This window comes from Canis lupus, chromosome 24 (genome assembly GCF_011100685.1).
Source record: "Canis lupus familiaris isolate Mischka breed German Shepherd chromosome 24, alternate assembly UU_Cfam_GSD_1.0, whole genome shotgun sequence".
NCBI classification, from domain to species: Eukaryota; Metazoa; Chordata; class Mammalia; order Carnivora; family Canidae; genus Canis; species Canis lupus.
The window spans coordinates 21976666-21991243 of record NC_049245.1 but is presented as its reverse complement, the minus strand read 5'-3'; the positions used below and the strand labels follow the sequence as shown (position 1 = coordinate 21991243).

The 14578-nt window shown below is 45.1% G+C and overlaps 1 protein-coding gene across 3 annotated transcripts in view; it reads right to left on the bottom strand.

The window, feature by feature from the left end:
- Positions 1 to 14578, bottom strand: part of HCK (HCK proto-oncogene, Src family tyrosine kinase) — a 40259-nt gene that overhangs the window by 23394 nt on the left and 2287 nt on the right. For all 3 annotated transcript variants that reach the window (XM_038571947.1, XM_038571946.1, XM_038571945.1), the window contains exon 2: positions 1382 to 1499. In XM_038571947.1, coding sequence (XP_038427875.1) covers positions 1382 to 1498 — 117 coding nt within the window. In that variant the 5' untranslated portion in view covers position 1499. The remainder of the gene's footprint in view (positions 1 to 1381; positions 1500 to 14578) is intronic.

Sequence of the window (14578 nt, the reverse complement as noted above, 5' to 3'; positions counted from 1 at the left end):
GTTTGGGGTAAGGTCTTTGCCTTCATTCTCAACTGGTTGTCATAGGGCAAAGGGACTGTTTGTATTTGGTACAGGGCTAAGGGGTAGGTTTGGGAACAAGGCATAAGCATTATGAGACAAGAGGCTTCCCTTCCATCTGAGGAAGAACTTTCTGAGGGCCTGCCCCAGGAAGGAGTACACCCTTGCCCCTTGAGGCAGCAAGCAGAGGCTATGTTTCCCTAGATGAGCTCAGATAAGGGCATGGACTGCAGGATTCCAGAGAGAGCCCCGGCCTTGGGGTTAGAAAGACCTGGCTCTGCTGTTCCCAGCTGTGTGACTCCCAGAAGGCATTTCCCTTCTTTGAGTCCTAGTGGCTTTAAAGTGCCATACCTCCTGCCTCTCAGTTTTTTCTACTAATGATATAGAAGAAACACCTTACCCCAGTGCCTCAAACATGGCAGGTGGTCCAAGAATGGTATGATTATTACAACCGTTCCTGCTGCTATAGTACCATCACCACCTTCACTAGTTCTGTTACTGTTAACACCACTGTTCGTTCTATTGCCACTCTTGTATCACTCTCACAACTACAGGACAAGTAGTACCACTGCCGTGACAACTATGGCTCCCATTATCACCACTAGTACTGCCCTAACTACTTTCCTCATTAACATTTGGCTTCCGCCTAGTTTTTCCTGCTCCATCCACTGGTACTTTGGAGCTTGCACTGCCAGGTTTGACTCCTGCCCCTACCCCTTACAATCCATGGCCTTCGGCAAATTATTAAGCTCCGGGTCTCACCTGTATAATAAGAGTCATGACCTAGGATTACTGTGAGGCTTTAAGATGTTAATAACCATACAGCATTTAGGTCAGCACTTGGTGCCTCATAAGCCCTGCATATGCAGAAGATAAGTAAGCAAATAGCCTCTACTAGTATGACCACTTCTCTTATTTACTGCATCTGCGCTTGCCACTATATTCCCACTGGTCTTGCTGTTACAATGTTGTTATGGTTATTGCTATGGCACTGATATTATCATTACTATCATTACTTCAATTGCTGCTGTTACTGGTCAGGTCACTGACTCTTCTCTGCACTGCTCATGCTACCACCCAGGCTTGGGGCCTCTGCTGTGCCCACTGGGACCTGGTCCCTGGAGCCGAGGCTGAGGGGCCAAGAAGGCCTGGACAGCTGGACAAGGAGGAGTGATGTCATTGCCCTAGGTCCTTGGTGCAGACTTGTCCCAGAGAGTTAGGGCACTGCTGGTGAAGAGTCAGCTCCATGTCACCCCAAACATACCCTGCTGACCCTCAGGAAAACAGGAGACTGTTAGGGCAATTTGGGACGGCATGGGGCAGTCCTTCAGGCTACTGACCCCCCTTTTCTTCCCCCACTCACCCGCTTGTTTGCAGATGTGGGATCTGGCACATACACAGGGCTGTGTGAGTTGGCGCTGGGCTCAGTTTTTGAGACCTTGCCTCTGTCCTGGAGAAACTTGGACTTCATACACCCCATCCTGCATCAGAGAGAAGGGAAGTGAGCCTGGTTTGCCCCGAGCCCCATACAGGGGAGTCTTGGATGCTGGATTCCAGGCCGCCTGCCCTCAGGCTGGCTCCCTTTCCCCTACCCTGTCTCCCCCCCACCCCCCAACCCATTGCCCCTGCCAGCCGCATTCAGTCCCACCCTTGCCACATAGAGCCCACTCTGCCCTTGCCACTGTTGGGCTTCCCCACGTCCATGTCTGCCATATACCCACACAGAGTTGGCAAGTTGTCATAGGATCATGCTACCAAGGACCTCTGCAATGGGGAGTTTATTCAGAGAATAAGTCATGAGGATCATCATCATTCAGCATGCAGAGCCTTAGAGCAGCATGGGTGGTAGGCACCACAGGTTCTGGGATTAGAAAACCTTGAGCTGACACTTGGCCCCTCCACCCATCAACACCTCATTCATCACTCTCCCTGCTCCCCAGTCTCAGTTCCTCATCAGCAAAGTGGAGATGGTAATGATACCACATATTCTCGAGGTATTGGAAGGATGAGAAAACATGTAGGTGGGGAAATACTTAGCAGAGCATGGAACTCAGAGCAAACATTATAGTGAAACTATACTATTATTATATAATATATTACCATTTTATATTAAATGACCAAGATGAGATCACATAATATGGCTCAGTCTAGCTAAATAATAGTCAAGGCATCATATTCCTTGTATCATTTTATAACTGCCTTATAATAGTTTCTTTCCTCCCTCCCTCTCTCCTTTTCTTTCTTCCTTCTTTCTCTCATTAGTTTATTTGGTTATTCATTCCTTTGTTTGCTAAGGAAACATTTATTGAGCACTCTTCTAAACGATGAATAAGACAGGCAAGTTCTTTCCCTTAAGGAGCTCACTCTGGAGGTGAATGGGAGACAGACAATAAACAGGTAAACAAATATGTAACAGGATAAATTTAGTCAGTGAAAAGTGTGAGGACCATTAAGGATGTGATAGGAAACAGTGCAGGGCTTTTTTAGACAGGGTGATTGGGGAAGCCTTTTCTGAGGAGGTGATGTCAGACCTGGGACCTGAGCGGTACAAAGCAGCCAGTCATGTAACACTGTGAGGGAACAGTGTTACAGGCAGAGGGAACAGCAAGTGCAAAAGCTCTGAGGCTAGAATGTGCTTGGAGAGAATGAGGTACTAAAAGGAGGCCATTGTGAATGGAGATCACAGGCAGGGAAGAGGAGTGCAGTTTGGGATAAGATTGCCACATCTTTTTCAGCCAGTGAGGAATCTGGGTTTGATTCTAAAGATGTTGAGAAACCATGGGAAGTTTTAAGCAGGAGAATAATAGGATTCATTTGCATTTCAAATAATGGCTGCTGGGTGGAGTATGGACTCCAGGAGGCAGGGCAGGAAACCCTGTCCACTGCAGGAGTCCAGGCATGAGCTGATGGTGGCCTGGCCCCTGGGTGGGAGTGGGGGGGTGACTGTCAAGGAGGTAAGCAATGGACAGATTTGGGGGAACATTTTGGAAGTAAATCTGACAGACTTTGCTGATGGGTTCACAAAATTTAAAGATAAAAGTCAAACTTCAGAGTCAAAACTTAATTGCAAAAGTGGCAGAAATGTTTTATTTCTTCTTTCAAAATGCCCACATGTATTTGCTGAGAAGATGAGCCATAAGCAGTCACATGAGAGAGTAATTGTTTTCCTTGGCTCTACACAATTGCAATTCTCCTCTAAAGCAGTGAGAACTCAGTTATACTTATCTTGTTAAAATAAACACATGTTTGTGGTTTAAGGGGAAAAAAAATCCATATTCCTGGCTTAGGGGAGTTACTTTTTTAAAAAAGATTCTTTTATTCACAAGGATGTTTTTGTCTGTCCTTGTGGGAATTGGCAACAATTTACTACTTCAAGACTTAGGCGGTTTCTGCTTCATTTGCCTGTTGTGAATAAAATAAAGAACTTGTTCAGGCTCCCAGAGTGCTGGATCATTAATTTGAAAAATTATCACAATTAATCACTGCTTTATAATGTACTTATATGCATTTAAAACACCTCTCTTTGACTTGTGATAAATATGTATTACAGTTCTGGAAATAAAACAGCATATTGTGTGGTTCTATATGGCATACAATCATATTACATTTCATATTTTTCGATTACATAAGAGTGTTCTGGGAAGAACACTGCTGTGTGATGCAGGGCAGTGCTTCTGCTTCTCTGAGCACCTACTGAGTATCATTTATACCAGCAATTTACATATTCGAGATAGCTACAGGGTCCTGAACATCGGGTCTCAGCGGTTCTCATATTCGTGCATGATCCGAGGCCACCTCTGAGAAAGGATGGTGGGCTTCTACCCCACAGGGTGGTGGTGAGCACTGAATGAGTTGATAAATGTAAAGATTCCTGGCACACAGCAAGCACTATAGAAATGTTAACCATAACCAGTTCTGTTTACTAGCAAACGTGGACCTACCCTGGAAGATAAAGCAGATACAGGTTGTAATTCCTCCAAATCACAAACTTAGAGATACGGCAACACTTAAGAAGTTAACTTTCTATTTTTATTTTATATTTTTAAATTTTTTTAAGTAAGTCTGGAGTCTAATGTAGGGCTTGAACTCCGAACCCTGAGATCAAGACTTGAGCAGCGGCACAGTGGCGCAGCAGTTTAGCGCCTATCTTTGGCCCAGGGCGTGATCCTGGAGACCGGGGATCGAATCCCACGTCAGGCTCCCAGTGCATGGAGCCTGCTTCTCCCTCTGCCTATGTCTCTGCCTCTCTCTCTCTCTGTGATGACTATCATAAATAAAAAAAAAAAAAAAAAAAAAAAGACTTGAGCTGAGACTGAGTCACATGCTTAACTGACTGAGCCACCCAGGCACCCTAAGAAGTTAACTTTTTAAAATAAGGGGTTCCCATCAGATCAATTTTTGCACAATAAAATGATTTTTTAAAAGTTACATACTGGCAGGATTCAAATTTGCATAAAATGTGACAGTCCCCCTAAACCAGGAGAACTATTCTACTGCTTGGCATAGAGTGACCTCAGACATACTCATTTTTGTGATCACCAGACCTGGAAATGTAATGGGAGCCATGTATATAATTTAAAATTTTCTACAGCCATATTTTTCCAGGTAAAAAGAAACAAGCGAATTAATCTTAAGATAAATTTATTTTCCCTTACGTGTCAAAAATTATTAACATGTAATCAATATAAAATTCTCATCAATCAATAGCGTATGTGACTCTTGATCTTGGGGTCGTGAGTTCAAGCCCCAGGTTGGGTTGAGAGCCTACTTAAAAATAAAAATACATTTATTTATTTATTTATTTATTTATTTAAAGTAAAAAATATTATCAATGAGATACTTTATACTTATTTTTTGCACACTAAGTCTTCCAATCCCAGTGTGTAAGTTACACACGTATATAGCACATCTCTGTTAGGACTTGCCATGTTTCAGGTGCTCAATAGGTACCTGTGAGGAAGGGGAGTTGGGGGAGGGGGTAAACTGACTGATGGACATTAAGGAGGGCACATGATGTAATGAGCACTGGATAGTGTATAAGACTAATGAATCACTGAACTCTACCTCTGAAACCGATAATATATTATATGTTAATTAATTGAATCTAAATTTTTAAAAAATAGCCACCTGTGGCTCAAAGCTACTGAGTGTAACAGTGTAGATACAGAACATTTCCATCATGAGCAGAGGCTTGTTCTACTCACATCTGTGTCCCTCAGAGCTTGGCTTAGTACCTCCCTGGCACATAGTAGGAGCATAATTCATAATTAGTGAATAAACTCATGCCCAGAGTCTGTCATCAGTTCAAAGTGAAAGCATCAGGACGTGGTTTCTGCTCCAGGGACTGAGTTGAGAAGGGAAGACTGAACATACAGAATGATATTCTAAAGCTGCATACAAAGAAGCTGTTACAGATGGGCAAAGACCGTAATTCCAGGAAGTACAGTAATTTTTTGACAGAAAAAAAAATATTTTGTGAACACTAAATTCAAACGGGAATTCATTATGTGACTCCTTGTCTAAAGGTTACTGAAGAACACAATGGACAATTTCTCCAGCTATGACTTGGCAGCTGAGTCTGCAGTATGTTGACAAGTTGGTTCCCAAATAGATGACGCTACTGTTTGGGTAGGTCTGTGGGCCATGGGATGGGAGGGGGTGAGGAGAGGATGAGGGAAGAGGTTATATAGCCAAGGCTCTCTCTGCAGGATGGGACTGCAGAGGCCTTGTGACACAAGGCCTTAGTGAGCTTAGAAATGTGAGCTTAGAAATGTAACAGAGCACCTGGCTACTGTGTGTGACAGTGTGAGGACCAGCGGCAGCATCACACAGGAGCTGTTAGAAATGCAGAATCGGGTGGCTCAATGGTTTAGCACCACCTTCAGCCCAGGGCCTGATCCTGGAGCCACGGAATCGAGTCCCATGTCAGACTCCTTGCATGGCGCCTGCTTCTCCCTCTGCCTGTGTCTCTGCTTCTCTCTCTCCTCTCTGTGTATTCTCAGAAATAAATAAATAAAATCTTAAAAAAAAATGCAGAATCATAGTCCTCCATCCATCAATCAGAATGTGCATTTCAACAAGGCCCAGATGATTTGTGTGATTTTAGTTGAGAAGCAGTCATCACCTTTTGCTCTGGCTTCCTCAGCATCTATCCCTCTTCTGATAACAGCACCTGGATTTTCCTTGAAAAACTAGCCTTTTCCCACTCAATGCAAGGCATTTCAGGAGGCTAATCCCTCCCTTGCTTTCAGGGATTGACAACTTGATACAGGTCTGGCCAACCAGAGAATTCCACATCCCCCTGACAACTAACAGTGGCTAATTCAATTATACATATGTATGTGATTCTAACTGAGGCAATCAGAACTGGCTTTGGGCTTTTACTGAAAAAATTAGGAAAAAGGCACTCTATTTATGTAAGGATTGCTGATGTAAATGTGGGGAACCAGAGCTCTTGGGACTCATTCTGACATCACAAAGAAAGAGACTGTCTTAGTGTAAAGCCATCATAGAGGCCGGCAGAGCTGAGTGATGGAGACAGAGTGATTCCTGAAGACATGTATGAACACCTGGATCCAGCTATGTCTGAAACTTGACAATCTCAGGATTTTTCCAGTTTATGAACAAATAAATTCTTAATTTTGTCTAAGATAGTTCGAATCGTATTTTTACTGCTCACATCCAAATGCTTCTTGGATATCCCTGGGCTATAATCTGGATCGAATGAACCAGAGGCTCTGGGGATGAGGGCCTGGAATTTGCATTTCTAACAATTCTTCAGGAGATTCTTACACACACCGAAATATGAGATCCTTCAATGTAGTGGAGTAAGGGCTGAACTGGGTGTCAGAATAACTTGCGTTTGGATCCTCGTTCTGCCAGTGACTGGCCATGTGACCTTAGGTAGGTCGCTTCCCCTAGTTTCATGTTCTGCTCTGTAAAATAGGAAGCCCTTGCTTCTTAGGCTTGGCCTGAGGTCCTGTGTGACATGGTTGTGAAAAGTTTTTAAAAACCTCTGAACACATGATTCTTATCTAACGGGGTTTAAAATCAGGCTCCGGGGCAGCCAGGGTGGCTCAGCGGTTTAGCGCCACCTTCAGTCCGGGGCGTGATCCTGGAATCCCCGGATCAAATCCCACATGGGGCTCCCTGCATGGAGCGTGCTTCTCCCTCTGCCTGTGTCTCTGCCTCTCTCTCTGTGTCTCTCATGAATAAATAAAATCTTAAAAAAAATAAAAATAAATAAAACCAGGCTCTGAGAGCAGAAGTTGCCTGGCTGGCCCCAGACTAACTTAGAACTGCTGACCCCTGGCAAAGATACTTCCTCAGGTCACTGCCAAACTCCTGGAAACTGAAAACTCGCTCCTTGCCCCCTCTGCTTCTGAAGTCGTTACATGAGAGGGCAATGAGAAGTGTCAGTTTGCTTGCCCTGGGTGCTTCCCACGGTCACCATGCGGGCTGTGGAGCCTCAGAGACTCCTCCTACATGCTCAGACTGAAGCCCCAAGGGGAGAGGCCAGGGCGCTGCCTGGGCATTCTGTGGAGTGAGCAGAAGATGGTTTTAAATACCCCAGGTCCCTCACCTCCACCTCCTGCCCATGCTCCTAACAGGAGCTTTTAGGCTCAAGCAGAGGCCTGTGAGGGCTGAGGCTGAGGAGCCCCGGATTCTGGTTTCACCTGTGCCACAAACTCTCTGTGTGAGCTCAGGCAAGTCCCAACCTCTCTCTGGGCCTCAGTTTCTCCAATATGAAGTGATATGTTAGATGATAAGTTCTCTGAAGAGGACAGCTATAGCTCTTTCCTGCATAGTCTCTGCTACCCCTTCTTCTGAGAACAGCACCCCAGTCTTCCTTTGGGAACCATCTCTCCCCTACCCTCATCTCATGGATTGGGGTAGAGCTGACTTCAACCTCTGGTTGTCGGTGTGTGTGTGTGGGTGTCTGTGACCAAGTCTGGCTGATCAGAGTTGCAGTAACAGAAGCAGAGGTGGACATGTGACATTGAGAGTCATCCATCGGCCTTTGCCTGGAAAAGAGTTGCAAAGCAGAGCCAAGAAATGGAGAAACACAGATTCCCAAGCCCTTGAATGCAGCCCTTCCTGAAGTGGATGTGTTCATGGACTTCCCAATAATCTCCCTCTTCTGCTTGGGCCAGTTTAAGTTGGATTTCTGCCCCCTCAAACCTCAGAGTGCTGCCCTGTTCAGAGGAAACTCTTATAAGGGGTTGCAACTCATACTTAAGTGTAAATGGTTATGGCAAAGACTTCATAGATAGCAGGTTTTGATGGATGAGAAGAGGGCATTAGATCTATTAGAATAGGTGAGAATGTATGGAATATGGACCCCAAGAAGTTGATGGCACGGACACCATGTCTAGAAAGTGCCTGGCATGTTTTTGGCCCTCCATATACACTTGTGGAGTAAATACATTGTGTTCAACTTTCTATAGGCCTGACCATATTTGATTGAAGTCAGCAGGATCAGAACGAGGAATCCATTTTACAGAGGGTGACATGGAGATCCAAGGCAGAAAGGTTTCCCAGATGGTCAGTGACAGGTAGAACGACAGCCCAGCTCTCTTGCCTCTCATTGTCCACTGGAGCCAGCCCCAGAGGCTGCAGTGGGGAACTGCAGAACGAGGATGAGGAACCCAAACAGGACGTTAGGGAAGGCAGACGTCTAGGGGCCCAGGGCTCAAGACTGTCCAATTAGAGGAACTTTCCCTCCTCAGAGCAGCTCAGCCATGAGGTGGGGAAAAGTTTGCCCCCATCAGGGACAACTTCCTAAAGAGTTTCCAAGCGTGCAAGGCCATATGGATCCCACTCCCATGGTTCCCTATTTTCTCAATGAGCCACCTAACCCTCCAAGTGACTATTATCCCTTGTGGACATGAGGGTCACCTCGGCTCCTCATGTCTCCCCTTTTCTGACCCTCAGCTTCTTTTTTATCAAAGAGCTCAAAATTTGGACTTTGCAAACAGGAAGAGGTTGGAGAGACCTTTGTTACACCGGTGGAGCAGCAGCCTCAGAAAGGATGAGCGTTGTGCCCTGGTTTACACAATAGCAAGTGACAGAGCAACATGCTGAAGAGGAACTCAGGGCCTCTGGTCATTCACCTGACTTGGCCAGAGGGCTGGCTCTGAGATGCATTTATTTTATTACTTGTTCTAAACATGTAGTAAACTCCTAGCATGTCCATTGTTACCTCTGGGTCACCTGTTCAAGTCTGGATTCAAGAGCAATTGTGAACCTCCTCAGGATAATTTTATCTCTAAGGTAAGCAGGGGGCAGGCAGGTTTGAAAACTATAGGATGGGATTTGATGTCACAAAGAGCTGGGTTTGAATCCCCACTCTGCCTCTTATAGATCAGCAACCCTTTTAAGATATAAATCAGGTAGGGCAGCCCTGGTGGCTCAGCGGTTTAGCGCTGCCTTTGGTCCAGGGCCTGATCCTGGAGACGTGGGATCGAGTCCCACGTTGGGCTCCCTGCGTGGAGCCTGCTCCTCCCTCTGTCTGTCTGTCTCTCTCTGTCTCTCATGAATAAATAAATAAAAATCTGTAAAAAAAAAAAATTTAAAAAAGATACAAATCAGGTAATGCCCCTCCTCTGCCCAACAACTCTGCTCAACAACTCCTGGGGATCTCATCTTACTTGGAATAAAAGCCCAAGTCCCCTCTGTGGCTGACAAGGCTCCAGGATCTGGGCTCCCCCCAACCTTGCAGTCCTGTCATTCTCCCTGATGCTTCCTTTGAGCCACACTAGCCTCTTGCTATTCCTCAATTCACCAACCATGTTTCCACTTCAGGGCCAGCGCACATGCTACTTTCTAGAATGTTCTTCACTCAAAAAACTTCTTTCATATCACCCAAATCTCTTTGCTGATCTCACTTGTTCAAAGAGGCCTTGTCTCATCACCCTGATTAAGAATAGGAACACCCGCCCCCAAATCCCATCACTTTCTAACCCTTCCCAGCTGCCTTCTATATGGCTGTAACCAGCAGCTGATGTGGCAGCCATGAAGATGAGCCTATCATCTTCTGCAGAGAGCGGAATGGATCAATGGCCCCAACTGCTGTGCTTTAAAGTCCCATTGCCATGGGCTGTTCCCAGCCAATGATGGAGTGTGTCAGGGATGCTGAGGCAGGCCATGCTAGGGGGACCTCTGACAGAAGGCTGTGGCTAAGGGCTCCTCAACAGCCTTGCCAAGCCTTCCTTGGAATTGCACTGGAGACTAAGACAATTCTACCCCTCTTTCCTTTCTTCCTTCCTTCTTTCTTTCCTTCCTTCCCTTCTTCCCATTCATTTGGAGTCCAACATGCCCTGCCATTTACTGGTTTTCCTAGCCTCTCCTAGTTGCTCCCACATGCATTCCTGCTAATATATTTCTTGCATATTTAATCTCTGAGATGAGAGTCTTCTTCTTAAAGGACCTAGACTAATACACTAACGTATTACCTAAGGATCTGTTTATCATATGTCACCTGGAGAATGTAAGACACACGAGGGTAGTGATTGTTTTGTGCACTGCTGCATCTCAGTGTATAAAATGAGGACACAATAGGTGCTCAATAAATTCTTGAATAATTGAATGAAGTCTCCTTCTTGGGTGCCCTGTTTTTTCCCATTGAAACCAGTTACAAAAGTTTGTCTAAACTGAAAAGGGATATTCGTGTTTGTTTATCTCTGCTTGGAGAGGAATGAAGCCCCTCCTTGACTAGAACTGAGTGGAGGTTGCCCTCTTCAGACAGGACATGGTGACTAATTCCCCTCCCCCCCTGCCCCGGGGGCAACTTTTAACTCTAACTTCCCATCCTGCTCCAAAGTCAGCTGTCCCCAATCTGCCCCCACAAATAGAAACCTCGAAGCCACAATAACGCATGCTCTGACCCTTTTACAGCTGCTTTTTTATAGTTGACAGAGTCTCAGTTTCTTTTCTGTTTTGGAGGTATGTATTTTTTTTAATTTTTTTAAAAGATTTTATTTATTTATTCATGATAGACACAGAGAGAAACAGGCAGAGATACAGGCAGAGGGAGAAGCAGGCTCCATGCCAGGAGCCCAATGTGGGACTCGGTCCCGGGACTCCAGGATCACGCCCTGGGCCAAAGGCAGGCGCCAAACTGCTGAGCCACCCAGGGATCCCCCTGTATTTTGTTTTTAAAATTACCTTCCATCATGTGGTAAAACAGCACATCGTCCTTATTAAAAATGAAAACGTTACAGATAAATCTAAGGTACTTTTGGATTACTCCCTTTACAGGCTGTCCATGGCCACCACTTTCCCCCCACAGCCACCTCTGCCTCTGCATTTACGCACAAGCCTCTGGGCTCAGGGGTATCTGTCGATGTGCCACCCCATCACTCTGTGCTTTACCGTTTCAGAGCACTCCTGCTGGCAGCACATGTATTTCCCTCCCTAAAAGATTTCTCTATGGCCACTGGCACCTGCTCTGCCCGTGAGCTTGGCAAGTGGAAGTGCTAGAGAAACAGCATCTCCCAGGAGCAGTCTTCGACCGGTGACTGACAGGAGCAGGTGGATAAATACCCCAGGTCCCTCACCTCCTGCGCATGCTCACTGGCTCCCGGGGCTCCCCGCAGAACTGACCTCCTGGTGCCCACAGAAGTGACTGGCATGATAACACACCTTTAATGACTGCCTTCTCTTCTGTCTCACTTCCCCACTCTCCTCCCAGGGGTTTCTGGGATCCTCTCCCAAATAGACAAAATAGTAATTGCACATGGCCCCTTTCCTAGGGTCTGCTTCTAAGGAAACTCACACTAAGATTCATAGGAAACTCACATAAGATACATATGTACATAGATACATATTTTCCACAGAAAATATGGAGTATCGTTTTTTTCCGTGTTGGCATCAAAGGATTTTTACTACATGACTTGGGGGGTAGTATCCTTATTTCCATTTTTCAGATAAGGAATCTGAGATTCAGAGAGTGAGGGGATTTCCCAAACGAATTACAGCTCCTTTGAGGCAATGTGGGCACTCAGACGCTGGTCTCCTGGGCTCCTGGGCTCTGGCAGAGGTTTGGGAAGGTCTCCTATGCACTTGGCTGCACCTAAGTCTCCCAGGCCAAAGGATTTCAGGGTGACATTGTGAACTTCAGTGGGTGTCTCAGGGTAGTATTAGGAATGCAGGCCCCGATGCATTGCCATCTGGAGCATTGCAGCAACATGCATAGGGTGCAGCATGTGTGGCCATCAGCACCAGCCAAGAACAAGGGCACATCTTATATTGGAGCAAGGGTTTCTTCTGCATCATTACCCGTGTCCCTGGAGGTACACTAAAACTCCCAGCCCTGGGATGGAGGAAACTGGAAAAATGAGGTGGGGATCAAAGTACAGTAGGGGTTGTTTAGAAAGATGGAGGCTAAGAGAGATTGTACCACTAACATGCTGTGTAACTTCGGGAAAGCTACTCACCTCTCTGGACCTGATATTCCTTTTTTATAAAAAGGGAGGCAAAATTGGGGGGAAAGACTTGAAAAGTCAAATGGCTATAGGGGCCTATAGGGACACCCACATGAGGAAAGTGATCCAAGGGAGGGTGGTGCAAACCGACAGCTCAGGGATAGTGAGCAGGGTAAGCCCTACGTGGCTTAACCAGTGCTGCCATGAGTAATAGCAGAGAGGATGAGAGACAGAGTCTCTAGTCTCACTATTGCCAACTCGGTTTTTTGAAAGACAGAAATCCAGGGTGCCTGGATGGCTCAGTCGTATGAGCCTCAGAGAAACTTGGAATGTAGGAATGTAGGAAGTATCTCCCTTGCCTGAGATACTTCAACACACAGGTATATTTCAGTTGGCTCCGTGTTGTGATTCTTTTTAATTAGTTGCCAACTTTCAATATCAAAAGAACCCCCACCAATCTGGATTTCTCTCTCTTTTTTTTTTTAAAGATTTTATTTATTCACGAGAGACACACAGAGAGGCAGAGACATAGGCTCCTGCAGAGAGCCTGATTCTCTGAGGCCCTACTAGTAGTGCCAGGCACCTACTATGTGTTAATGATACAGTGGTTTAGGAGACTGACACGTCTTTGCCCTTACTTTCTAGAAGAGTTTAAAGTGCAAGATCTGGCTGCAGACAATTTTCTCCTCACTCTCAGGGGTAAGGGCCCCCAGCGAGCAGCCTGATGGGGGTGAGATAAAGGTCCATGCTTCCCATACCCACTAGATTACTATAATGATAGTAATTTTTTAAAAAAGGAAAACAAGCGTTGGGAAAGATGTGGAGAAATTGGAATCCTTCTACATGGCTAATGGGAATGTAAAATGGTGCAAAACAATCTGGCAATTCCTCAAAAAGTTAAACATAGAATTCCTGTACGACTCAGTGATTCCATTTCTAGGTATATACCTAAGAAATTGAAAACAGGTTCTCAAACAAATACCTGTAGGCACATGCTTACAGTGGCACTATTCATAATAGCCAGAAGGTGGAAACAACCCAAATTTCCATCTACAGATGAATACATAAGCAAATTGTGGTATATACATACAATGAAATATTATCCAGCCATAAAAAGAACTGAAATACCAATACATGCTATAACTCGGGTGAACTTTGGGCTGGAATGGGAGTGATTGCTTTAATGGGATCAGTGCTTCGAGATGAAACTATTTGAGGACCATACAGAGGTGGTGGTTGCGCAACTCTGTGAATGTACTAAATGCCACTGAATTAAGATGGCTACATTTATAATGCTATGCCAATTTCAACTCAAAAAAATTTACAAATTGAAAACTACATAAAAGTGCTTTCCTAGGATGGTTAAATTATAGTGCATCCAAACAGTGGAATAATATGTAGCCATTAAGAATATCCAAGGATAGGGACACCTGAGTGGCTCAGCGGTTGAGCGTGTGCCTGCAGCTCAGGGTGTAATCCTGGAGACCTGGGATCAAGTCCAACATTGGGCTCCCTGCATGGAGTCTGCTTCTCCCTCTGCCTATGTCTCTGGCTCTCTCTCTGTGTGTCTCATGAATAAATAAATAAATAAAATCTTAAAAAAAATGTCCAAGGATATTTTGGGGCACCTGGCTGGCTCAGTTGGAGGATCATGCAGCTCTTGATCTCAGGGTCATGAGTTCGAGCCCCACGTTGGGTGTAAAGATTACTTAAATACATAAATAAACTTAAAAAATAAATTGACAATTAAAAAAATCCTAGGAGATTTTAATGACATAGATAAATGTTTATAATATAGGGCTAAGCAAAGAAGTAGGATGAAAATTGTATACCACAGCAGTTTACTGATTACGTTAAATAAAAAGCACACAGAAAAGAAGACTACACAAAAGTAAACTAAAATATCTGTTATCCAAAAAACTTTTTTAAAAAGATTTTATTTATTTATTCATGAGACACACACACAGAGAGAGAGAGAGAGAGAGAGAGGCAGAGACACAGGCAGAGGGAGAAGCAGGCTCCATGCAGGGAGCCTGACATGGGACCCGATCCCAGGTCTCCAGGATCACGGCCCGGGCTGAAGGCAGCGCTAAACCACTGAGCCACCCTGGGCTGCCCCAAAAAACTTTAAAAAG